Source organism: Megalops cyprinoides, chromosome 4 (genome assembly GCF_013368585.1).
Source record: "Megalops cyprinoides isolate fMegCyp1 chromosome 4, fMegCyp1.pri, whole genome shotgun sequence".
Taxonomy (NCBI): Eukaryota; Metazoa; Chordata; class Actinopteri; order Elopiformes; family Megalopidae; genus Megalops; species Megalops cyprinoides.
Window position 1 is genome coordinate 15,100,001 of NC_050586.1, and position 27,853 is coordinate 15,127,853.

General features: G+C 44.5%; 1 protein-coding gene across 2 annotated transcripts in view; it reads right to left on the minus strand.

Annotated features, from left to right (window-relative positions):
• Window positions 1–21,903, minus strand: part of LOC118776621 (metal transporter CNNM4) — a 24,718-nt gene extending 2,815 nt beyond the window's left edge. The window contains exons 1-6 of one of the 2 annotated variants that reach the window (XM_036527081.1): window positions 20,501–21,903; window positions 11,318–11,461; window positions 10,941–11,075; window positions 9,358–9,527; window positions 3,022–3,118; window positions 973–1,035 (exon numbers count right to left, since the gene is read on the minus strand). In XM_036527081.1, coding sequence (XP_036382974.1) covers window positions 973–1,035; window positions 3,022–3,118; window positions 9,358–9,527; window positions 10,941–11,075; window positions 11,318–11,461; window positions 20,501–21,893 — 2,002 coding nt within the window. In that variant the 5' untranslated portion in view covers window positions 21,894–21,903. The remainder of the gene's footprint in view (window positions 1–972; window positions 1,036–3,021; window positions 3,119–9,357; window positions 9,528–10,940; window positions 11,076–11,317; window positions 11,462–20,500) is intronic. The other variant, XM_036527082.1, reaches the window with a different exon arrangement.
• Window positions 21,904–27,853: the final 5,950 nt, after the last annotated feature.

Genomic DNA, 27,853 nt, shown 5'->3' on the forward strand with positions numbered 1-27,853 from the left:
ATACCACTGTACTTCATGAGTATATATATTTAAACATAAACACATTTATATAGAATTAATATGTTATGAATATTTGACTTGTCATAATCTCATAATTATCTAGCCCTTTTAGTCAAAAAGGTAAGCCTGTTCAGGAATGTATCCACTGATGGCACTGGACCTTAGGGAAAATCAGATTCAAGTCCTGACAAACTTGTTTATGTCAGGGTTTCTAGCGTATATGTACATATATGCACACACACAAACCCAACCCTATATATGCACAATATACTAATATTATATTACAAAATATATGTACATTATTTTACCTTAATATAACCAGGTGTGTGAACAGAGAAGTCATATGTTATGTTCATTGCTGACCTGGGGAAACATGATGGTGATGGGGTGTAAGCAACTATATGAACAGATTATAGGGAATGGCTGAAATTAGGAGAGGACAACAGGGTCAATGCCCCTGCCCTTTCCAAAAAAAATTACAAAGGCAAGTTAGGACCTTGGGTTAAAATCTTCCTTCTGTCTGATAACTCCTATAGCTCAGTGTCCCTATCACTACACTTAGACAGTGGTACACTACTCAGGCCAGAGAGGGAACTGGCTCCCAGGAGCCCTCCAAATTCTAGCATAAATCTGTTAGCCCCGTGAGGTCTCCCACACAGTAATAACCAAGCCTGGCCTTGGCTTCATTTAGTCAGAGAAGGCTGCGGGATGATACGGCTGCTAGCCAGTGTTCTCTTTATTTTACATGGACAAGCTCTAATATCCAATGACATTTTAAACAGCTTTTTCACGCAGCGTCTCAAGCACACCTCTACACTGGTGCTCCTGCTTGCTGGATCGGGGCTCTTTGAAAGCGGGAAAGGAGACAACAGCTACCCCTCCCACTATTCCCCCGTGTTAGACGCCTCCTCCCCGCCCACCCCGACCCCAACCCCAGGTTAGCCCCCAGGCCCCAGACATGCCGGAGATTACCTGGAAATCGAGAGAACAGAGAACACCTTTTTAGAGAGAGGTGACGAGGACGAGACGACGCCACTGAGAGGGGGAGAGAGAGAGGGACACAGCTGAAAGCAGGAGACCAGCAGGAGAGAAACACAGGGAAAGAGTTGGACTAGGGGAAAGGGGAAAGAGCCAGGCGAGGACACAGACAGCTTCCCATGAACCCATTGAAAAGAATCATTTACACAAACTGAAAAACACACATGTATTAAATTCATTCATCTAAAAATAGAATATATTATTTACGTTTCTTTGGATAATTTTGCACTGGGGCCATGTGTTCTACAATGTAATTGACCTGACTGAACATAATCTAATAATCATAAATCTAATTTCACAAAGTCTGAATTATCTGACTTAGACTACTTAACTACTTTAATTATACCCCTGCTTTCCTGGCCACTGTTTGTCATTCTACCATTTTGCCATTTAAAAAAAAAAAAAAAAAAAAATCACTAATAACTGAAAAAGTCACAGCAAATGCATTCTGTCGTCACCTATATTTTTTTCCCCTAAGAAGTAAAACGCGAGAGGGTCTTGCTACCGGGAGAACAAAGGATGGAAGATCAGATCAGATGTGACTCCCGAGACCGTGCAGCACCATCCCCGCGGTAAACCGAGCATCGTCAACGCTGAGAACAGCCAGTGAGCAAACTGCAGGCACACACACACATGGAGACGCAAAGCACGCAGAGCTGTTTATGCATTCTGGGCAGTCTGCTGCACACATATTACTTTATGTTCGAATAACGAGAATCAATCTCCAAGTAAACCTTAGACAGTGCGCTTGTGTACTGTAGTGTCTTGTGTGCACATGGTAAAAAATGTTAACAACAAAGCAAGACTACGCCGCGTACTTAATTATCCGAGACTGATATTTGAACAAAAGAGGAAGTGCTGCAGAAGGAGGTAAAGACAAAATGTAAATGTCAGACACAGCACTGTCTCTCCATGACCTGAGGATGAAAGCTGAGGACCTGAGAGAGAGGGGAGGGGGGGGATCTCAGACAAGACAACAACCCTAATTAGGAACAGAGGAAGGCACTGAGTGAGAGAAAAAATAGCCTTCTTTAATTGGAAAGAGGGAGGGAGACAGATCAAAGAGAGTAAACAGTTCCAAAAGATCACCTATAGTTTATTTACAATGTATTGCTCCTAGGACATTATCAAATGAGAATTAAATCTTTAAAAAATACAGGTCAATATGCTGCAATCTAATTGTATAGCCACCACACTCATTGATCTGTGCTACTTGACATCACTGACTACATTTACATGCACATTAACAGTTTAATGTGACCCTGAATATTCAAGTATTCTTTGACATAAGGAAACACAATCATGTGAACTTGTCATAAAATCAATGTCATCACAGAATAAAAATGGTTGTAATAAAAAGATATGGCCACTAGGTGTCAGTAGCCCAACACGTCAGAATTTTCATCAGTGGTGAAACATTACCCACTACAGGACAGCTGAGCAGAGTCCTTTAATTCAAAGAACGGTGTCAATTAGTGATCAGATACTTTGGGTTAATGTGCTCATTTGCTGGTGTGACGGGCAGGTAAAATGGTCTAAGGATGCTCCCCTCAGATCTGCGTTTCCTCCAGCTTTTACTGCGGCCATCTTCACAGGCAGGAACTACAGTCAGTGCAAATTCTGCAAACCACCCTGCCAGCCTTGTTCAGAAATATTTCACAGTGGCCATTTTTAGGCCATTCACATTCCACAGTTGAAAAATTAAGGTGGCAAGCATGTAAATGAATTTAAGCCTGCCAAGTAAACCAGTAACTCCCCAGAGAAACATTACCTGATCTTTGGTCCCTTGTGTAAACACACTTCAAATTGAATAAATGCAGAACCGTGAAAAACTGTACGGTGAAACCAGCCATAAAGGAATTCATCTAATGAATAATACAGAAATGAAAAGTGCCTCTTTAAAAAGCATTAAAAACTCTGCTACACTGAAGAAATAAGACAGACAGAGAGAGGACAGAAACGTGGTCAGAAGGACAGACTCACCCAAGGTTGGGGCACTTAAAGCCATGACTCCATAGAAAGAGAAGGGTCCGGTCTCAAACTTCATGTTCTCATTTCCTGCCTCCACCTCAACCCGTCCCTGTGGATCCGAAATACATTGTTACAGGTCAACACACACACACACACATCTCTCTACACGTAGACACCTATGTGCTGCCACACTCACACACAGACACACACGGGCACACAGACCGAGGTTACCACACTGCGGACTCAAATCTTTTAGCCAGGAAACACAGACAGACAGAGGCAGATGGCTTGATGAATGGATGGACAGAGAGCAGGGCAGCAGTGTGGATGCACTAACTCTGCCTAACACTTGTGCTGAGGGCTGGACCCCGCCGCTCAGGCCGGTGGACAGACCGAGAGACAGACATGGCAAGGCAGCCTCAGCGCTGTAGAACTCCTGCCCTGCCTCTAACCAGGAATGTGTGAACTGCAGCAACAACACAGGACAGTTAATCCCTGCACTTGGTCAGGAACTTCGGGAATCTCCCCCAGCACAGACACACAGAGTGGGCATGTCCCCTACTGCCTCGCATCATCCCCCTGCTGCGACCCCTGCCCCTGCTGCCTCCCCCAGCCCCCTCCCCCTCACTCTCCCCTGCAGTCTTCCTCAAGCCACGCTAACCCCCTCCAGCTAGACTCCACACCCAGCCTCTGCAGTCCGGTCCAGGCTTGAGGACACGAGTGTGGAGCCTGGGCAGGGAGAGGTTTCCACTGCTGTCGTGAAAACATAGTGGCACACTGCGGACCAGAAAGGACACGGTACTGTTCACGCTCCAGTCAACCCTAGTGGGCAGTTTTATTAAGTATTATGAGGTTTTACACACTTTCATGTGTGAACAAAAGGAATGTGTTAAATAATTGTTTTTTCAGTAACCAGTGACCAGACTCTATTTGCTAAAAATAGAAAGAAACAGCAGGAGAAAGGAAGGGAGGAGAGCAGGTGAGACAGTCATGGAGGATGAGGGGAGTTATTCTAGTCTGACCTGTTTCTCTTTGAATCTGCACATCAGCCAGCTTTTGTAACAGTTGTAATAGCAAACACTGTCGACACAGTACATTTCCACTACCTGCTGCTGGCTTTTACAGCTAATTTCCTGTGCTATCAGCACTTAAACTGTGACAGAAATACAGATTTTTAGTATCTACCCAAGGGGAGTAATAATGAGGTAATGCGGTCTAATGCCAAAGGATATGAAATGAAACCATTCCAAAGGCACAACAAACCACTGCGACATAATAGGCTTAAAGGCCGTTTATTTTCAAATTTCTAAATTAGCATTGTGCCCCTCTGTTCTTGCCATAATTCATGATCACTAACCTTTAAATAATATTACCTATGATGTCAAAATTCCACCTACACCTGTAACTAAACCTACATTAAGGCACAATTACCATTCAGTGTTGACAGAACAGCATTTTTCTCATTTGTGAAATTTGGCTATACTGTGCTATTGGTCCCTAAGGCAATATATGAAGCATGAGTCCTATGATGACACGTGAAAGAGAAGATTTAGAGGGTAGAGACAATAAACGGGCAAAGTTCAACCTGAAAATGCTCCTAATGAGTGGCAGTAAAGTAGCATCTCTTGGGTGTTGGTGTCAACAGAAAACGGCTCTAGACTAGAGTTGGCTTAAAGTTCTAATACCTTTCAATGATCAACCGGATGTCCACATACACCACTCTCACATTCTACATCCTGTATGCTGATAATGCGCATACCCTTCACTAAACCACAGAGAAAGTTTGATACATTTAAGATCTCTGTCAGCTGTGGGAGGATGGGAACCAGACTGGTTGGTTTTAATTCAGGTTCAGTAAGTCCCCAATATATGTGTGAGTTACTTTCAGCAAATTGCTACATAACACAGGTTTTGTGTAACTCGGATTTTATTCTTGCGCCACATCCTTTACCAGCCTTACGTTCGTGACGGTTCATTCAGACCATGCAATTTTTTACATTGCCTATCTAATGAATACAGTAAGTAGTGCTTCCATATATTCTACACATCTCCGATTTTTAAAATAAAAAAAATATACTATTGCCTTTTAAGTGGGCTTACTTAAAGATGAGTTTACGTTCGACTGCTTTGTAACTTGGGGACTGCCTGTATTACGCTGGGATTATGGTGCCCCTCTTTTCTGGTGTCCATCTCACATTAGCCAGGCCAGCCACCTGACTTCTCCTAAATAATGCATCGTGGTTGAGGCTGTGGGGCCCAGGGGACAGCGTGACTTCAGCCTCACTGGAGGTGTCATCCGTTACCTGGTGGTTAATAACTCATCAGGGCTCACAGCAGGCACTGTCTCCAGCCCTCCCCACTCACTTTCCACTATACCTACTGTATCTGCTGCTATACCCACAGTATCTAGTGAGTGCGTCTGTGCCACTGTATCCATTGTATGACTGTGTGTGTGTGTGTGTGTGTGTGTGTGTGTGTGTGTGTGTGTGTGTATGCCTCTGTATCCACTGTGTGTGTGTATATGCCTCTGTATCCACTGTGTGTGTGTGTGTGTGTGTATATGCCTCTGTGTCCACTGTGTGTGTGTGTGTGTGTGTGTGTGTGTATATGCCTCTGTATCCACTGTGTGTGTGTATATGCCTCTGTATCCACTGTGTGTGTGTATATGCCTCTGTATCCACTGTGTGTGTGTGTGTGTGTATATGCCTCTGTATCCACTGTGTGTGTGTGTGTGTGTATATGCCTCTGTATCCACTGTGTGTGTGTGTGTGTGTGTGTGTGTGTGTGTGTGTGTGTGTGTATATGCCTCTGTATCCACTGTGTGTGTGTATATGCCTCTGTATCCACTGTGTGTGTGTGTGTGTGTGTATATGCCTCTGTGTCCACTGTGTGTATGTGTGCCTCTGTACCTACCGTATCTCCCACTGTATTCTCTCCAAGTCAAGTACTGAGTCCACTGCATATGTGCCCACAGTACCATATTCGCAGTGTTTTTCCCTATATTTTTTCCCCCTTGTGTTGTGTATGCCACAACACACAAATTTCAAAACGATATATCACCATTATCAAAGGGGTGGATATAATGGTAAAGCAATGCATTTATTCCCACAGCAGTAAGCACTGAATCATCCAAGATATGAGACTCACCAGGACGGGGAGTGCCCGTTTGACTACAGAACAGCCACAGTCTCGTGCACACATTCAGCTGACCCAAAGAGGAATGTGACGGGGAGTAAAAAAGACAGCCCGACCGAATGCCAGCGTCACCCAGGGGGGGGCTTGTGTTCAGGGACCGACTCGGGCCGTTGAGGAACACGGCTGTGCTTCCCCGCGCGGATGTTGCCTGAGCACAGTGACACATTCCACATTCCTTCCGTCCCCCGCGCTCCCACTCCCCAAGCCAAACGGAACGGAAGGACAAATATTTGTCTAATGATGACAGTGTTTTGGCTTGGGCAATTACAGTTAATGTTCATGCCTCCTCCGAGCGCGTTATCATTATCCTGCATTTTTCTGTCTAAATACGTAAGATGCACAAATAAATAGAGGGCTAACAATAACGTCAATTAAGAGGAAGTCGGCCCATGTTGCCATAATTGGAGAAAGATAGAGGCTGTAGCAGACGATACATTATCGGGATAAAGCCCCTATCTCTGCTGGATCGCTGCTAATCCTCCCACGCCTCTACATTCACAAACCATCATGCATGCGCACACACACACACACACACACAAACGCACATACAAACACACACCAAACGTCTATGCCACACAGACACACTACTGAACAGAGCCCCACACATACTCATAATGCCACACACAGACACCAGCACAAATATCAGACGCTCCCATATCTTGTACAACCAAAATTCTTTCCAAAGGGCGATTTCCAAAAGCAATGCAGAGTAAAAATTATCTAAAGACAGAGGGGCTGAATGGGGGGAAAACCCACAACGTGACAGAAACAAATATTATGAAAGTGTATCAACATTGACCTAATTAAATGGAGAAAGGAAGGAGTCCGAATGACGCAACACAAAGAAATTTCAAATTCCTCAAGGAACACCAGCTTGCTCAAGAGTCCCTGCTCAGTGACAGCACGCCCTGTTTACTGCTCACCACATCCTTACTCTAGCCACGTAGGAGGCGAGGTGAACCTGAGAGGTTCTGAGAGGCTGTGGTTGGAGGGAACCTGTGAGAGGCTGCAGTCGGAGTGAATGTGGGAGAGGGGAGGGGGAGCAGGCTGAGATTGCACTTAATGAGCCTGGGTTTGTTTCTCTATCTAATTACTGTTTAGGGGCCCACTCAAAAATGACATAATAGGCTTTTGGAAAATATAAAAACAGATATAATGGCATGTGTTAGCAGCTTTGCTCTGGCAAGCAACGTCTGAGAAACGTAGGGCGCACTGAGACATTACAGCTGCTTTGTAGATGGTGTTATCCACAGTGACTTGCATAGCTTAGAATTTTTCACATTATCCATTTATATAGCTGTACATTTACCGAGGCAATTATGGTTAAGTATGTTGCCCAAGGGTATAACAACAGTAACCCAACAGAGACTCAAACCAGCAACATAAGGGTTACAACCCATGTACCTTATCACTATACCACCAGTAAAATTAGATGTGGGGAAACGGCAGGTGAATTTTTGAGGGTCAGAAGCAGGAAACTGCAGCCCTGGTGGGAGAGGGATTTATGACGGACCAGCGGGATCAATGGACAACCAAACAGCCACACCTCCAGTTTGCTACCCTGATTTTATGTTTAACTTGTGACCTACAGCACTGCACAAGTTGCAGTAAAACAAGGCACAAACAGGGAGTAAAAACGGCCTGGCAGAAACTGTGTAGCTGCTGAAAAACATATATCAGAGATAATGATACTATTAAATATAACAGTACAGGACAAGAAGAACAGGTAACAAGATTGGATGCACACCTATATAGTGGGTGAGGACACATGTGCACCATGGTGTAATCCAGCATGCGTTTCTAAATGTCTGTGTGTGTGTTTGTGTGTAGGTGTGAGTGTTTCTGTCTGTTTCCATGTGCATGAGTGTGCATGTGTGTGTTTCCATATATGTGCATGCGTGTGTGTGTGTGTGTGCGCAAGTGTTTCCATATGTGCGTGCGTGTGTGAGTGTGTGTACAGCGTCCCTTGGTGGGCTAGTCCTGGGAGAGCTGGGATTAGCACGGTGAGCCACAGCTCAGTGGCAACATGCTGCTTCCCCTTCTTATATAAGTGGGATCAATTAGTGAAGGGCAGGCCTGCTGGTCGCAGCTGGGCTGCAGTCACCCCTCACTGAGGTCACAGCTGCTGTCCCCTCAACCACAATGACAGTCTCAGGTGAATCTGCCCTCATATTCTGTCCCCTGTAAACCTCTCCCTTCGAGTTTCGGTTCTGCGGCACCTTTTGGTGGAGAACGAAAAATGCCATACTCTTGCAGCAGTAGCAACTCGTGATGCAGCGAATTCAAACCATATGGGGTCATACCACTTTGTAGCCCTCCTCTGACAGGTCTCATGAGGCAGGCATGGGGAGTGGTCTGTGATTACAGCAGAAAACCAGTAGAAAAATCAAGGTCTTGCAGGAAGTGGAGAGGGTGACCCAGCAAAACACAGTGACAAAGATGCTGTGCTGTACAACATGCCCTCTATTGGATGAGGCGTGAAACTTGGGTCTTGACTCGACAGGATCACTTAAGATCCCACAGCACTTAACACTAAGAGTATAGGTGTTAACCCCAATTGCTTGGCTAAAGTCCAAACCTGGATTTCTGAAACTGGCCACCTAATCCATCCGTACAGTATTTAAACCCTTGTTTGTCCCCTCCTTGACTCCACAGGTTGCCTTTGAAAAACAAAACACCTTTCTCAATGATTTACCCTGCTTGGACAAGGGTAAAAAAATTTCCTCAGCTGACATTCTTTACACTGAGTAAGGTACAATGCTGTCAACATGCAAAGATTATATTAAACACCTCAAGGGCTGAGGAAGTGGTCTCTTCTTCAGCAACTCTACATCACCATTAAGCCAGAGCAAAGCCATACTGTCCACAAGCTAATGACTTTTAAACTGGCTCTCTTCTCTTAAAAGATGTGGCTAAAACATACTACAGTAAATCTCTCAAATTCAAACTCGTTCCAATCGATACAGGCTTTGAACTCCCCCACCGTGCCCCCCCCCCCCCCCCCAACCCCACTGCGGCATTCCAAAATAACCAACCAGACAAAGCCTCCATGAGAGAATGCGTTGGGAGTCTGACAGGAAATGAACTCACAAGATAGAGAATTGTCTGACCTATCCCATGGAGCTGGAAGTGACAGGGGCAGTGATGGGCTACCTGCAGGATGAGGATGAAGTAGTCCACGGCCTTGCCGCGCTGGTACACGTAGTGCTGCGGGGAGCGCTTGTCGCTCTCGTTGAACTTGATCTCCTGGATGACATCGGGGTGCCTGAGGATGCGCAGCAGGACCTTTTCGGAGATCTGGGCGGGGCTGAACAGGCTCACCTCTGTGCACAGCAGAGAACAAGGGCGGTCAGCCCCACACGCGGAGCACGAACACACGCGGGGAACAGGACAAGCAGGCATGCCGAGGCAGACACAAACATGCACAGAGCCACACAGCTGTTCACACAGGCAACGGCAGGCGATTCGCCACACTGTGCATGGCTCCTTTAAAAGAACAAAAGCGCGACGATATGTGGCAATGGCAGTGTAGTGTAGTGTTAAGGAGCAGGGCTTCTAATTAAAAGTTTGCGGGTTTGTTTCCCTGCTGCTGTACCCTTGGGCAAGGTACTTCACCCACGATTGCCTCAGTACAATATCCAGGCGTATAAATGAACAACATGTAAAAACTGTTACCTGTGTAAGTCACTCTGGATAAGAGTGTCTGCTAAATGACAGTATTGTAATATAGGGAGCCTTGGGTCATTGGTGTGTCACCACATAAGAAAAATGGTGTCTTTCAAAAAAGGTGATGGCCACAGGAGTGTTTACTATACTGGAAGGTAAAACAAGACTCTTCTTTTAAGGCAGTGGTGTGCCATCTTTCCAAAACATGCTCTAGACAGAAAGGTGAAGCGTGTGCTTGCTCTCCAGATGTAATCAGGTAGAAACCAACAGAGGCATGGGATTTAAGCTACTCAGGGTCTTAGGGAACTAGCTGAACCTGAGCCAGCCTGTCCATTAACCCGTTCCTCTTTCCATGTCCTCTTTCATAGTAATAGTTTTGACATTATCAAACCCTGAGAACATACACACCCCTAACCTGGGGGAATGAAGTCGGTTTGGTCCAATGCTGCAAGCTCTCATACAGTGTTGGCTGATGATACAGCTGCCTTAGAACCTTAGCTGAGTGAGCCACTCGAGAGCCCCATATACATATAATTATAAATAAATAAAGCTGGCCATTTGAATCTGATCCATTTTTACAGGAGGGGGAGAGTCTTCCTTTGATTGTGTTTGTTTGCTTAATGCTTTCACAGAGGGTAATTTGTGTGGCCCAAGACATCAATGCTTTTACATTTGCATCAGGAGTGAACAACAACCTCTCCATCTGTTCAGCACTTAACCACAGACATTAAGTCTTTCACTGAAGGCCTTCATAAAACTCATAAAACGTAAAGGAAGCCTTAGCCTAAACGATTGCACTGCCAGAAAACAGTATGTCACTAAACCAAATGGTATGCTTATAAACAACAGGTCTGGGATATTATACTATGCTACATCATCCTCTTATGCAGCAGACTGTGCAATAATGCTACGAGCTATGAAGCAGTCCAATGGGCTGTGACATAATGCCATCAAATATGATGTAATGCAGTGGACTGTGCTGAAAAGCTATGATGTAATGGAATTGGTAAATATGTAATATTGTGGTAGTGTGGTAGAAGGTGTTGTACCACGTTGCTCTAGTTTCTCACCAGTGGCCAGGAAGCGGTGTGCAGCCAGCAGCAGCTGGGGGGAGATCTTGACCTTGGATTCGCTCTCGTGTTTGAAGGCTGAAAAATCGCGCTTGTTCTTGTTGGGAGCCACTTTCTTCCTATTGCGATTGTCAGCTGGACAGACACACAAGGGCAGGCGATCAGACAGATATGCAGACAGAAACAGGTGCACCAAAATAAAATACGGCCTACGTGCACAATGACAGCGTGTTTATGGCTGTGTTGAAAGAGGTGCACTGCGGCCACTGTTCCGCGGCTGGCACATCTCGGGCATCAGCATTCGCACTGTGACAAAGTGACGTGAAGCACTCGGGTGTCTGATGACACAGCCGTGCCCTGTCGGTACGGAAACTCACTGTAGAGGTCAGACTCGTCCAGAATCTCCGACTTGATGATCTCCTCGATGACGTCCTCCAGGGTGACCAGACCCAGAACCTCATAGAAGGGGTCACCCTCCCCCTCATTGTTCACCTTCTGCACTATGGCCAGGTGGGATTTACCTGGAAGACACAGTTACATGTTGATGGAGTCAGACACTTACGTGTGAAGCCCATTCAGACACTGGATGCACACATATCTCAGCCACTTTCCACAAACACTGTGCTACACTCTAGTCGTTGAAACCATACAGCTCTCAGATATGTATAGTGCATACCTCTGTCATTTGATAGTGCCTTTTTCCACAGGCGATTACTAACCCTGACTGTTATAAATCATATTTACAATGACTATAACAATATTGCTGGGGTTGGAAACACAATATCGGATGCTAAGTGCCTGAGGGAGTCTTTACACCCAACTATATTGGCAGCTATATCTGCAGATCCAAGGACACATACACACAGATAAACACACAGTGTCCTTCGCGTCAACATTGAGCTATTGAGTTTATGTTTATAGAGCAGAGGTCAGGAGCAGAGATTCAAGTGAATTCCTAAATATAGAATGGAGAGCTACAAATAGTCTGTGTCTGTCTTAGTTACTGGTACATTTGCATTGTTGTACTTTTGAGCCTCTTTTGTCACAAGAATAAAGCAGATTTTAGTTTTATTGATATAAAAGAGATTGAAAAGGGAGGACAGAGTGTTATAAGAAGGAGAGGGAGATAAGGAAAATGAGGTAACCTAATCTATCTGCAATGCTAAGCCACACCTTTAAAAGGCCTGATTCTGTTGTTTTGGGCACGGACTGGAGCCTTACTGCCCTCTATATACTATAACAGCACTGATGAAAGGAGTGGCCATTCCGTTTCACTGTTAAAATCCCTCCAGTACAAAGGGTGGTGTGAAAAACAATCTAATTGGTCCCATTTGAAAATGATATTGTGAGTGTGGCAAAATAACTTCTGCATTTGATTCTTCCTTTGCTGAGCAGCAAAAAGCAAACCAGACTTAAAACAATGGGCTAGGCCTAAGATACGTAAAAGCTCAAATTCATTATCATTCTAAAATTACATCAATATCCGTTTTTTTAGTGAGTTGCCGTTGCTATTGGCTGCAGGGTGCGTCGTAATTGGTGCAAGGCTTGAAGGAAAGTAACTCAAGCCTTGGGGGACAGCAGTGAGAGAGGAGGCTGTACATGAGGTATCCACGGCAAGGCTAAATTACAGGGTAGGACAACAACACATGCACTGAACTGCAATTATATCCTCATGAGCATCTTCCCATCATCACTCTTCCTGCCAATTACTCCTACTGGGTCTCTTGGACACGTTCCATCACTGCCCCCAACCTCTCAACCAGCGCATCACAAGGTTCAGTCCTCGGCCCATTGCTGTCCATCTTAAACAGATTCCTCGGGCCTCTCAGCGCATCTCAGATGTTCTCATAGGTGTTCACAACTCTATAATGCACAAAGCACTCAGCCTCTTGGCCTCTGCTTTTAATATGCACGTCTCTCTGGATGCTGGCTAGCCAAGCTAGCTGACATCTCCTATTGGATGACTGCCCACCAGTTCAAGAGCAGCCTCTGAAGTCAGACAGGCTGCACCTCCCTGCCCAAAACCTTGTCCACTCAGGACCTCTCCATTTCCCTGGAAAGAATGCTTGCCCCCAGTTCCCAGAGTACCAAGAAATTTAGCCTGTGTTAGGCTACGGAGTGGGCGAAAACATTGCCTGCTTCTGGGACATTATGGCTTTGGCTCAGACAAACCAATTCTTCATGTCGTAAAGATCAGATTTATTAGCCCATTTCTTACCACCTACGCCACTGAGGTATTAGTCCAAGCCCCGGTGCTCCCCCATGGATTACAAGTCATTCTTGGCACGACTCTTTGCCAAGCCCTCAAAATCACCCCGAGCTCTGCTGATCATTTTCAGCCTCCTCTTCATTATCCTTTATTGGCAATAGATTGAAGACTCTGGTACTGGTTTACCCTGTCCTCAGCCAAACAGCACTTGCCACACCTGAAAGCCCTCATCTCTCCCTATTCTCCTGCCCACACCCTGGGGTCCTCTGACTGTCTGCCAACACCAATATGTTGGCCTGCGCTTCAACTGGAGATGCATCTGCTACCTACGCAGTGCTGACCCTGGAACACCTGTAGAGTTGAGCTTTTTTAGTTGCGCCTACTGGGAGATTGTTTTCTTTTTTCTAATAAATGAGCAGCCCAGTACTTTGCCAAATGACTTGTTTGTTTGTGGCATGTGTGTGAGGGACTAATTCTGATTCTGGTGCTTTTGTTATTGCCGTTCTGGAGAGACCACAACAAACAGTTCCAACAAATGGCGCTGATTATATGTGCATCTGGTGGACAAACTTCATAAGCAGCTAATATGCTAATATTCTAGCATAGCCACTGAATGAACAAAGTCTGTAAAAGAGAACAAGTCTGTGATTCCTAGCTAGTCATAAGCATTTGGGCTAACTGCAGCTGCAGTGGTTTAAACCACTAGACCACAGAATTCTATGACAGTGGCAACTACTTTTCCTATGTTCCTAATAGGATCAACATAGTCAAAATGGGCCAAGTGCAAAGTGGCAACCACCTCAGCAGGTTTAAAAGATGAAATTAAGGTGACTAGACCACTGAACTCCATGGGAACTGCAGTGGCTGTTTCTATTAGGTACCAGTGGTCTACTGGTTGAAACCTAAGGCCTTCTTGAGGTTGTTGCAAGTGGCTTTTAGACTATGGCATTTCACACTGGATAAGCATGCCTACTTCGGCCTGAGTCACCTGGGCTTGGGGTGAACCCATAAGGGTACCACTATGCTGTCAATCTGAAGTAATTTGCACTAGAACCGCTTTCAGCTCACGTCAGGTGCTGCCGGTTTACAGATAAACAGTGAGTCAGTGGAAATGCAGCTGAAGGGTTCAAAGTATGGAAGACTTGACAGTCATCGGTCCCACACTGCAGCCCGCTTCCACCATGTCAGCACACACTTCCTCAGGGAGGCAAGGAACAACAGCAGGTCACTAGGAGGAGTTTCCAGCGGTGTTTTATTGTGGCAGAAGCTGCTGTCAATGCATGGTCAGCGACTGTGCGCACATTTATGTAACTGTTCGCAAACCTATAGTTAAACAGTTAAAGATACTGTAGAACTGGGAAGCCTTTTTTATCCCAATATGTCTGTCTATAATCCTCTGTCAAACTGACTGTGTGAGGTCTACCACTGCTCTTTTCCTCTGGTGGTTAAGCTCATCAGCAATGGCAATAGACAGTAAGCATATGCCTGTGTGTATTCTCCTGATAACTACACTTCACCATCACCAAGAAAAAAAAATATATACCAGGAGTGTTAGCGGCATAAAAGGGAGGCTAAGGACTTAATTAAAGGTGTCCTATGAGCCTTTTTTCCAGTGCCATGAACTGTTGTGTGTAAACATGTGACGTGTTTGACCAGAAACACAAAAACACACTGAAGACAAGGCAGGTGAATGCACAGAGACACGGACACCAATGCATACACATGCGCACGCGTGCACACACACACGCTCGCACTCATACACACACACACACACACACACACACACACACACACACACAGAAAACACCAATGACCTCCCAGTGACTCAGGCAACCAAAAGTACATCATACACGTAGTTCATAACATTTTAAACAATGAGAAGATAATGAGCCAAATGTGTTTCTATGAGGAAGTAACTCAGGAGAAAATGTCTCCTTTTTCTCTTCCTCTTTGCGGAGTGTAGATTGGAAAGATTCTGATGGTGTCACATTAAATGGAGACAAAAGCCAAGAGCAGCCATCAGAATGATGCAGCAATCTGAGCAATCTTGACACAACCCTTTAGTATTTTCTACTTGCTCTCAAAATCATGGACTATTTTTTTTACATCTTGGAAGAGCAACATCTCCATTTCTGGATGAACAATTAAGGAAGTGGCACCACACGCATACACACACACACACATAAAGTATTGCAGCAATACAGGTCCACTTAGTCATCAACTTCCCACCAGACAATGTTGATACTGTAGCTTTCCAAACCTGGTCGAGACCTTTCCAAACAATTTACTCACAACTTAACTTCTTTACTCATATCCCCGAAATCACGTTTGTTTTCTGCACAGTGATGTCACACTGCACCAAACTTAGAACAGCCCAAAAAGGAAGTGCACCTACCATGACGAAATGACTGCAGCTCAGAAACTGGACCACTGACTAATGGCATTCCCGCTGCGTCCATCGTGTTTTTGCCCCACCACAACATTCCTCCTTAACCACGCAGCCTTCAAAATCCACCCTATCAAGGGATTGACTGAAGGACATGACCCCCCCCCCACCTCCTCCAAGGCTGGCCTCCAGTCTAAGCCCTTCTACTATGACAGTAGAGGCTCAGCAAACACAAACAACACACACAGACACAGATACACATCCGTGAGCAGTGACCACCAACCCTCAATCCAACGTTCATTAGACAATGATCATACCAGTTTTCAGACAGATTTTTGATTCTCAGCATCGTTATTCTCAAAAACAACACACTCCACAACAGCAAGTCTGACTCACATACCACACGTCACAGTACATCAGATAAAGACTCAACATTATGAACTGTAGTGCCCTGGAATGGACCCCAATAACAAATTACAACTGCAGCACCGTTAAGACACAGAACTGCCAACAAATGGCCTATTTTCTCTCAAATGCAACCGGTTGGAAGCAACAGACTACCGTTGTGCTCCCACACGGCAAGCACCTGTAAGATGTCAACATGAATATTGTCACTGGTTGCTGCCATTCACCAAAGTATCAAAACTCCGAGCAGCGTGCCATATGGCAGACGCACCGCCAGATATCATGACAAACAGTCAACGGCAGTGGGGAGGGAACACAACAGGGCAGTGTTCTGCCCCAGATCTGTGGAGCTGCAGCGTCAGCAGGCCTGCCACTGGAGCAAAAGACAGGAAGAGAAAAAGGGGAAGAGAGACTTAAAAGCACAGCAGAGACGAGGCTGCAGAGGAGAGACCGTTATCCCAACTCGAAGGGACTCGCGCTGAACCACGAGCCACCGCGTGAGGTTGCGTTTGTATGAACGCGGCACGAGAACAAGCACCGAAGGGCAGGTCGTTTTCTCTTGCTCCGAGGCGGCTTCTCCCTTCCCTGTTGCGTGAAGTGAATAACATGGGCACAAAATGTGTCTACATGAGCAGAGAGGACAGTGCAATCAGCCTGTTGTGGTGTTCACTTTGGAGACATCTTCCACTGTTTCTTGAGAAATCTCAGCAAAACACCTCTGGGGGTTACTTTATAAAGATTATCTCGTTCTGTACTAAAATTGACATGTGCTGGCTAGGGGAAAAAAAACCTGCTTTTGCAAAAATACTTGGCCACACCCAACTGCTCCCTCAATTAACACACAAATGGGGAAGGAAAAAAAAAACAGATCACCTGCTTTTGTGACTAGTCTTATCAGTTGGCGATTGAGAAACCTCTGCAGAGAGCAATGAACATACACAGGGCCAAGCTGCCAACAGACAGTGCAAGGAGTGGCTGCCCAACCTGCTGAGAGCAAAATGGAAATCTGAGCACGGGTGGGGTGTGCAGGGAGCAAAGGTCAAAGACTTAAGGCTGAGAATGCAGAATTTCTGGAGTAGAGAAAGCCCTTCAACAAAGCTAAACATGGAAAGCAAATGAAACAAATGCAGTTAGATGTATTTTTAAATTGCCTTACCCTAACAGACAAACACACAGGCCCTCTCACACACGTACACTTAGATACACATACACAAGCTCTTGGAAGAAGGGAAGCCACCCTAATAATTTACATGGGAGAGTAAATAGTGACAGCGAAAACCCTACATAATCCTACAGCACAGTATCGTCCTAGACACGATGCAAGTAAATCAACTTTGAAAAACTTGGTAAAGAGAGAGAAACCATATCTTTAAAGGTTTATTCAATCATAACACAACCATCAACACTCACAATCCAAAGTTCATGCCATTCCAATCCAGGGCCGTTGCCCATCTGCCTCTAACATTTCAGTGATGGATACGATTCTAGTTTCCATCTTTAGAAAGTGATAGTGAAGACTAATCTGAAACGAGCCTGAAGATCTCTGAAGATGGCAATCTTTCTAAAGACTGGCATCTTCAGAGAGAAAGCATCAGTCTCATTGTTAGTGCAGGGGATGCAGCCAATGTGCCTGGTGCGACATGAAATCAGAAGGCAAACTCACTCTTTTCCTCCTGAGAAAATCAAAGCGGACTGGCGTGAGAAAGGGACAGATTGTACAACAGCCTGCGCTGTCAGTGCTGTGGCAACTGGGCCATGAGGCATAGAGCGCGGCGCGGCGCGTGAGAGCAGCGGGGTCACGTGTTCCGCGGCTCCAGGACACGGCCAGCGCAGACATCAGCTCATCGATACGCACCGAGGGGGTCGCTGCAACCCGACGCCTGTACCCGATGCCTGTAGTGCTCCTGGCAGCAGAGAAGCTGATGCTGAGAGCATGCTTGGCATCCACTGTGCAGGGTGTCTCAGTGACTGCCCTCCCCAAGTGCCCATGCGAGTTTGTGTGTACTACGACCAAAAAAACCTAACGCTATCTTCACTGCGTGCAATACTGTCACAGATAATGTTCTTCTTTGTGCACTGCATTCATTCAAATTATCCATGGAGGCAGGTATCTACCAACCTATAGGCTACAGGTTAAAATGAGCTTTGTCTTTACTGTGTGGTAGAGATTTAAATCAATGTAGCACCGTGTGAGACACTGATACAGGCTGATGTTGTTTTGCACTGCTTGTGATATGGATTCAAATGAACTTCATCTTCACTGCGGGAGATAGCAGGCCATCAGCAATGAAACTCAGCATTTTACCCAGCCTCACAACGAGTGTATTTTAAAACCAAGGTTAAATTAACTGAAGATACTGCATATAAACTAATGATGTAGATCAATAAAGTTAGAACACATGAAAGGGGTGTAACGTGTTTTTGACAAAAATCTTGCAAAAGCTCCTCAACTCCTCAGCTTGCTCCACTATGGCATTACATGACATTACATTATTGTCATGTAGCAGATGTTCTCATCCAGAGCAACTTACACACAGTAGGTTACAATTCTATCCATCTACAGCTGAATATTTACTGAGGCAATCGTGGGCTAAGCACCTTGCCCAAAGGTACCACAGCAGTGGCCTAGTGATGAACTGAACCTGCAGCCTTTCGGTTACGAGCCCTGCTTCTTACCACTATGCTACAGTGCTGCTATGCTACACAGCAACATAGTATGATTCTGAGGCTGGAAAAAACAAGATCAACTCAAACTCAGTTTTACAGACTAATGTCTTACACTTCAAGAAACAAACTAAAAAAAGACCTTTGAACAAACGGGTCTGACAGCTGTTATCACTTTCATTGATGACCCTGAAAAGGTCAGCCAGAGCTGGGACCATGAAATTGCAGGCCCACAGGTGAGTGCCCTGTGAGATGGATCATTACCTGAGCAGGTTAAGTGAGAAACAGCCACGGGATGAGGGGACGAATCGCACACAGGAGCAGGCAGGTCCAAATGTGCGGGAGGAAAGAGGCCCGGGCCTAGCGTGTGTGGGGCTGTTGCATGGAATGGATTGGGGAAGCTGGATTTAGGCCAATCCTTGTTGTTTTGCGCACAGCCACTAAACTTCAGGAAAAATAGTCTGCAGTGATTTATCGTTGCTGGTGCTGGCGCTGCAAAGATGGGTGCTGATGTACGTGTGCAGTTGTTTGTATGCGTGTGGCAATGCTCGGCGTCAGAGACATCCGGGTAGATGATGGAGCTTTTACAGCGCAATAACGGCTACTTAAGCGCTCGCTATGGAGACAGCGCTATCTGCAACAACAACATACAAATTGATAAGATACACCCATTCAGCATACCTGTAATGGCTCAATAAATCAAAGATATACAGACATATGAAAGTCCACAGAATGGAAGATGTTTCACAATACCACAAGATCTATCCAATTTCAAGAACTGGCTGATACTGATGATAGAGAGAGAAAGCCTCAGGCTTCCAACAAAGCACAGCATTCACAGTTTCATTTAGCATAGGTCGGAGTTCAAAGGATAGCTGGCCCACATTAATACAAGATGTATTGTAAATGTTTTTCTATACTATCAAAGGTGTGGCTGTGTATGCCTCTCTGATATAACAGGCCCAACAAATAATCCCTACGACAAAGCCACTGGGTATGGGTTTACTGATAAATCTATCAACTCATCATTTCAAGACACAAGAACAAGGCAATTTAAGTACACTGGGTATGCAGTGTTGGTGCCATCATACCATGTGAACAATATGTGCTAGGCATGTTACACTAGATCATAGCCAATTATCATTGTAACTATCTTTAATACACAGCTGTCAGAAAGTTATACCCACAGCACTAGTGTCCTGATGGCTACATGCCGTTTGCCCTTGAGACAATTAAGGGCTGCCCTTACACAAGGGATGGCAGGATTTAGCCTACATTTTCAATTGTTTTCACATTTGTTTAATGTAGTTTTCCATTAATGGAGCCTAAAATTCTATTACCTTTACTTTGGTTACCCAGTTACAGGTTATAATATTTTTCTCATTCTGTCACTCTCAGATCCTCATTCATTCCTGTTTTCTGCCATTCAAACATTTTTCTGCTCTGTGATGCCATTCTTTTAGACTGTTTCTCTGGTTTTATTTGCCCCCACTTCCTCACTTTACTGCACTGCATTATTCCATTTCACCTGTTTGTATTAATAATACCACTGTACGTGACTCCCTGTAATCACTCACCTGCAACGCACATTCCACATTGCTGTGACACTCAAAATGGCAAGGTACTAGTCCAAAGTTTTGATCGATTCATCATAACCAGGTTTATGACATTGTAGCTGACCACCTTCCTAAATCTTTTTTCCGACAACAAATCAATGAACCATCAGTGACCTATTACTGATTGTAAACGTAAATGTCTATCACTGTATCACATTTAGTTACATTTTGTTTAAGTTCTAAAAAAAAACACTGCAACTTGATAGTAGAATGCAAACGACTGCACCTTCTTTATGCCTGAGAGGCCCTTCCCCAGAACTCCCCAACCCCGATGACTGACCTTTTTTGAACTCTTCCAGCATGGAATCCAACTTGGTGTCATGAAAGACAAAATGGACTGGGTGATTGTAGAACTTGGTGATGGTCTTCAGCGTGGTGCAGTCGTCAGGGTCCACGAAAGCCAGATCCTTGACGAAGAGAATATCTACGATGTTTGATCTTTCGGCCTCGAAGACCGGGATGCGCGTGTACCCGCTCTCCATAATCTCCGACATGGTGTTGAAATCCAGCACCGCATCGCTACTGATCATGAAGCAGTTGCTCAGCGGCGTCATCACGTCCTCCACAGTCTTGGTCCGGAGCTCCAATGCTCCCTGGATCATGTTGAGCTCCTCTTTAACCAAGTCGTTGTACGGCTCTGTCACCTTCAGCATCTCAACAAGCTTCTCCCGGTTGTACACAGTGCCGATCTCCTGGCCCAACACACAGTCTAACAGTTTGCTGATTGGATAGGATAGCGGAAAGGTGAGCAGCATGAAGAGTTTAGTTAAGAGGATGGTGTTGGCCCCCACCGCCAAACCATGGCGGGAGCACAGCGCCTGGGGCACGATCTCACCAAAGATTACGATACCAATGGTGGAAGCGACAACGGCACCAAGGCCTGAGCCAATAAGGTCGTCCAACAGGATTGTGAGGGTGGTGTTGACCAACACATTACCAAGCAGAAGCGAACACAACAGGTAGTTTCCTTTCTTTCGAATCGGCTCGATTTTGCGGGCATACTTCTTCTCCTTGTCGGTGCCACAGCTTTGCACAATACGTAGTTCCATTGGGTCAAGGGCCATCAGCCCCAAGTTTAGCCCGCTGAACATGCCGGACAGTACCAACAGAAAGGAGATGAGGATGACCTGCAGCCACATCGGCAGCAGCGACTTCTTCTCCTCCACCACCAGCAGCCTGCCGTCGTTCTCCCCCAGCAGGTACCACTTGCCTTCCGGGCTCTGCCTGACGCACAAGCCATACTCCTTCTGCAGCTCGCTCTTGCGGAGCGACTTAATGGTTACGGACAGCACTCCTGAAGTGCCCTGATTGCTGACGTTCATGAAATTGCTGATGGTGAGATCTTTTGTGAAATCGGCGCAAGTCCTGTTAATATTGTCATTGGTGTTACCCCCTTCTCCGCCGTCTCCGTGTTCCGTGAAGCTGATCTGTGACCAGGTCTCAGAGTTGATCTGCAGCCCGTAAAACCTGAGCAGGATTTCGCTCCCCTCAGTTACCTGGATGACCCCGTTATTAGTCGTCGAAGCCGGCTTGTTGCTTCTTTCCAGTCGCATGCCAAAGATCCGACTGTTGCTGACTCCCCCTGCCGCTGTCTCCGCTCGTCCAGCTACTACACTCCACAGAAAAATGATTAAAGTTAGAATATACCCCTGCCCACTCCAGTCTGTCGCCATGTTTGTTTCACTCTCAGCGAGACGGGAGCTGACGTCACCTACTCATTGCCCATAGCCCACCCCTTCATTAACATAGCACCTCCCCTCGGACGCCCACCAGAAACGTCAGATTGTGCCTTTTCACGTTTGTGTCATTTAAGGAGGACTGTTACTCGTTTTAAGGTGGAAAGGAGGGTATAGAGCATTGGTGTTTGCGACGTTCAGGTCTTTGAAATGTACATTAATTGAAAGTTCAGAGATATATATCCATTGTCTTTAAGATGCTATGTTTGTAGACATGCCAGTTTCCAAATTCTGTTGGTTGGCGATTTGAAATATTTAACCTGATTTCTTTTCGGGGGCGGAGGACAAAACGTCATATCTTAAAAACGTAATAAATACTATGTAGACAACAGGATATAAGGAGACAACTGGGGGTGCTGGGGTGTTGTTGTAAGCTCCCCCATGATTCATGTGCAGCGTCACCACTTGAGCTTCAAAATACTTCTTTAATAATTAGGTCGCTGACAAAGCTATCTTGCTTACGCATGCACCATCAATGTGGTAATTTTACAATCTCTGCAAATGTTATTTCAGATTACCACAGATTGTAGCCTGCACCTGTGAGTTCTCGCACATCGTTCTGCAGTCCTCTGAACTTGTTGGTAAACATTACATCATCAGACACTGGGTTTCCTCTGATTGGTTGGCGATGATATAATTGCAGTTCTGTGATGTAGTTGAATGAGCCCGGGTGGCTGACAGCTTGGGCAAAAAGGGGTGGCGGTGTGCTTTTTCCTCAAAATGTGGCGAGTTAGCCTAGTTCGTTGCAATTTCCTTTGAGGCGAAAGTAATATACCTCGAGCAACCATGAGTGACTTCACGACAAAACTTCACCATTCATTCTTTACACCAGCTGTCTGGAACTTTATTATCATAATGGTCATTCCGTTTGAGTCGCTGAAAATAAACAGCTAAACATCGTACATGAACATTTTACTACAAATATAACCACATTAATATTGACATTACAACTGACTTGATGGTGATCGGCGTTGTCGCAGCTTTTTTTTTCCAGGTGACAGTATGCATGTCCCTACTATCCCCGCTCCACTTATCAGATCCCGGCGCGTGTGCTGCAGCGAGAATGAGGAGCGCCTGAAAAAGACATTTCTTGGAACAGGGCCGTTTATTACCAGGCTGCCACTATGTCAAGTATCCGGTCACATAGAGCGATGATGCAATCTCAACGGGCGGGGTCTTTTGACATTGGTGCGGTGGTATGTTACTCATTGCCAATGCAGAGGGACTGCGGCGACACGCCGAACGAAGCTACATTGATTTAATAGAGAATCGTTTTTGGTGGAATCACAGTAAAGCTTTCCAGGGTATTAAGTTCACCATCAATCAGGAATAAAATCAAAATAATTATGTGATCACACAGGAAGCCAGTTGTGTCATACAAGAGTCAATTGCATATATGATAGCCTACTTCCAAACCAAAGTGAATCTACCATTTTCCCCTGTAAGGATTTTTTAAGTTTCTGATACTTTTTGATTTACTGCAGCAGCATGACACAGTAGTAATGAAATTCTCCTTGCTGGTCCTTTGAGCAGGATGCATAACTTTGTTTCAGCTAGCCAGTTGTATGAATGGTTAAAATATGTACGCTGTAGAAATCACAATGGATAAGGACGTCTGTGCAAATATGTAGAATGTTGTTATTTTCATCCGCGTAGGTGTACATGCAGATTTCAGTTGACACCAAGGGCAGCCTATGGACCGCTTTACTCTCTTTCACAAAGTGGTTGAAGTTGCACGGATTCGTTAAAGGTTTACATTTTAAAAATTAGTTAATCCTGGAGTCGTGCCGCTCCTGCTCTCTCCGCGCCCTCGTGTGTTTAAAACAGGAATTGCGCTTCAAATGATGCATACAGTTGAAAAAGATGTTAGAAGCCATGCTGCAGCGCAAAATTATGCGTAATTTAATTCTTAATCTGAATATATGGTCGGCGCAGTAACAAGAAAACCCCTGAAAAACCCGATTGTGTATAGGTATTCGTAAAACCCCGCCCACCACCAAATTTGGCGGATTACCTGTCTTCGTAATAACCAATGCGGATGATATTAAGGCAAGTGAAGCTACGCAGAATTTTGCCATGAAATATGATCACACACTTTGGTGTGGCGCGGTGGGGCATACCACACACTTATATGAGGTTTAGGCCCTTTTCGGGTGGTTCCTACTGAACAGCCACAATGCATCTGATGCATTGCAAACATTCACTTCTGTGCAGTCTAACCTCATTTGAACATATAGAATTTGTTTACAATTTCACATGGCTACATAATCAATGCCCAAACATGGAGCTTTTAACTTTCTCCCTTACCTTCCTCTGGTTTCTATCTTAATCTATAATGCTCCAGCCCCTCAATTAACACTTCTTACCATTTGCCTCTTCTTAGATTGCCAGGTGCTACATCTGCTCATTTTTGCCAATTGTCTATACATTGCTGCTCTTGGTAGAAAAATGATAGCCATCTTGGTTGTGCATGAAAGCTAGCTAGGTACCAACCTAGCTAACTTCACATCTGATTTAAAGTTTAGTAATAATGATACCACAGCAAAATAACCTCCATGGAAGGTCACTCAGTTTTGTACATTTTAATTGGTGAATTAAACCATATTCCTCACTCATGGTTGTACTTGTTACCCATGGCTGTAATAAATCTTGAAATGTTTTTTTCCTCATATAATACATATTCTTTCCCTACTTTATAATGTAAGGAATTATGTCAATTCTGTCTTCTTTCTGGAATTGCTTTTTGTTTTGTTCTCTTTGCCGGTTCCATGTCGCAACTTGTATTTGCTGTAAAACTCCTACTCCACCTCACTACTGTGTTAACCTGTCTGCTCCTCTTCTGTTCATTTAGTCATACCCTCTTTGGTGACCAAATCCCTGCGGGACTTTGAGGCTGAGGCATGAGTAGAGTAGAGAGAGGTCGCTCGAGTGGAGGAGAAAGGCCTGTGCCAGACTTGGCACTTCAATGGTTGGTGTAATGTCCCAGGCCAAACCTGTGCATAAGCTAACACTGCAAGCCTTCACATGCACATTTACTCCAACATCTGCCTAGCACTCCCTCTGTCCCCAGAACAAACAACGCTTAATCCATGGCAGGAGACCTGAGGCTATGTTTCTGCAGATTAGACAGAAGAGGGTGCTCTTGTGAAGTGCGCAATAAAGTAAAATAAAATCACAGAGGAGGGGAAAACAAAGAGGAATTGCACCGCCTGATAACTGTTACTGAGATCCCACTGCTTGGGTTCCAGCAGTGCAGCAGAAGGGAGCATACAACGCCTGAATACTGTATGCTCAAACTCAGGAGACAGAGTTATCCATAAGGAAGCATCACTAGAAAGGAGTACTTCTATTCTGTTGTCTGAACTCTACAACTGCTGTGAGTAGGGAGGTGCCAGATATGGGCAGGAAGGTGATGAGTGGAACTTCTACCTCAGGTTTCAAAAGAATGTTGTGCCAGGTCATTCACTGACAATGTCTAGTGTGCTGGCTGAGATTAGAGGGACTCAATACCTTTACCAGGACACTCACCACTGTGTTTGGAGAAGTAAAAAAGGATACTATTTAAAACTTATGGACTCCTTAGGGTAAAAAATAGTCTGATGGACTTCCTAAGTGGATGACTCCACATACAAGGTGCCAGCTTCACAGCTTCTCTTTAGAAACTGTCTGCAGTGTTCATCAACTACCAGATATTTATCTCCCAGGGAAAAATGTCTTATCAGCAAAAAGTGAGTACAACACTTTGTTGAAATCAAAAAGGCAGAGAACGCTGGGAGCATGTCAACAAAAGGTGCTGGACTGAGGTCAGTTTGGTCTGGAACAGTTTGGTCTTGAGCCCTCAGCCTCCATTACAGCAAAAATAAAGCAAAGAAATTAGCAGTAAGGTGAAGAACAAGGAGCACTGTAGACATAGTTCACTAGAAATTAGATAATTGCACCATAAGACTGACCTCTGTCCTCTCCAACTATACTGGCAATGACAGCGCTGCAGTTTTACATAGATGACGTAAACATTGGAACATGGAACAATATGACATGCAAATACTCACCTTCTGCATATCAGTGATGCACATAGCTACATTGCTGGTCCCAACATGGTCATTTTGTTTATTTAAATTATTTTCAATTCATCAATGTGTTCCATTAGCTTTTATAACACCAGTACCATAATCAACCTGTGCATTTGATAAATAATTAACCAGTTATACCAATAAATACATAAGTCTAGTTGATGACTGCCAAGCACCAGTGTGATTAAAGATCCTATTGTGCTATATACGACCCCTGTATTCTCAATGCAGATCACGTCCTGAAGGAGCTGTTTGAGAGAATTACTTACATCAGATTGCTTTACTGTCTTTGAATGGGGAAATTCTTTCCATTTTCTTAAAAATGGGACCATCCATGCCAAAAAGCATTGATTTTTATTGATTGAGCAAGGATTCCTTGTTTTATTGGCCGAAGTTCTGAGATTACATACATGACAATGGTGCATTCTGAGGGCTTTTAACTGTCTGATTATTATAATTGCAAGCTAAGACCACTGGATGGCAGCAACAGAATAGGGAACGAAGAGAGAAGGCGAGTCGACTCGAACAACATGAAAAAAAAATGAGCTAAAGTCAAGGGGGTATATGACATCATGTATACGTCAGTAAAAAAAGAACATGAAAAGACTGAATGATCATATCATCATGTTGTCACAATATAAAAGTCCCTAAAAATATCACAAAAATAAAGATATGAACATTGTTAATTGCATAAATATGAAGTGTCTTGTATTTAACTTACAAAAAAGTCTTTCAGTCTCACCAGTGTGGATCTCACCACGCTCTGATGTTGTAACACATTGTCACAGCATGCATTATGGTTATGGTTATTCTCTTACAATATTATGGTATGATGAACAAAGGTGGCCTGAGGAACACCCATTGTTCCAGTGCAGATAAATAGGTTTAAACATTGTGCAATATAACATTGTGACCCAGCTTACTAAGTGTATGTATAAAAGACAGAGAATTGTATGTTGTGTGTGATCTTCACATTAAGACACTGGAACTCCTATTGCCTGGCCTAACCAATTAAAATCTACATAATATGGAGGTTCCTCTCTGACATTTTAAGGAAACAGTAACAAAACATTATTGTAGGAATGATAGCTAATTGCAATGCTTAAATTAATGAAAAGGAAAAAACAAGCCAAAGTCTGAAGTGCATATGATTAAAGTGCTTCTGTGCAGATTAAAAACACCCTATTTTAATGACTACACTTTATTTCCAGCATCACACCAATGTATTCCAATATGTAGATGACTTTTATTCAATTATAAATGAATAATGATGTCGTGTAAACTATAACATGAACATGCTTTTATTACCATTTGCTGCACTCTTGTGAATAGTGAATGTTCCTGCATTAGAGGTGGCAGACAGAGGACGGAAGCTGTTATTACAAGATGCTTACTTGTACAAACATGCTCTTTAAACTCCCGGCGCTGACTAGCCAAAAAATGTAAACTGATGATTAACAAGCTGGTTCCCACAGGAATTTGACATCATTATATTGTTTATGATATTAAGTGGGCCTACATTTTTGTTTGAGGTACAATGACCTTATCCTGTCCCTTCATCTTCTCATCCTCCAGATACTGTTGTGGAACAGTTTTTGGAACAGAGAGGGTGTGGAAACTCCACAGCCCTCGGGGACTGCTTTGAGTGAATGACATAGCTATGATACTATGTCAGGAAAACATGACAGTTAAAAGGCATGCAGGCAATGAGTTCTATTTCAGGATGAGGGGAAGGAGCTCTAGGCACAGCTTTGCATTTTCTGTTCCTCATATGAATGAAAAATGCACTCAAGCAAGACAGACACATACACACGTTTGTCTGCACAG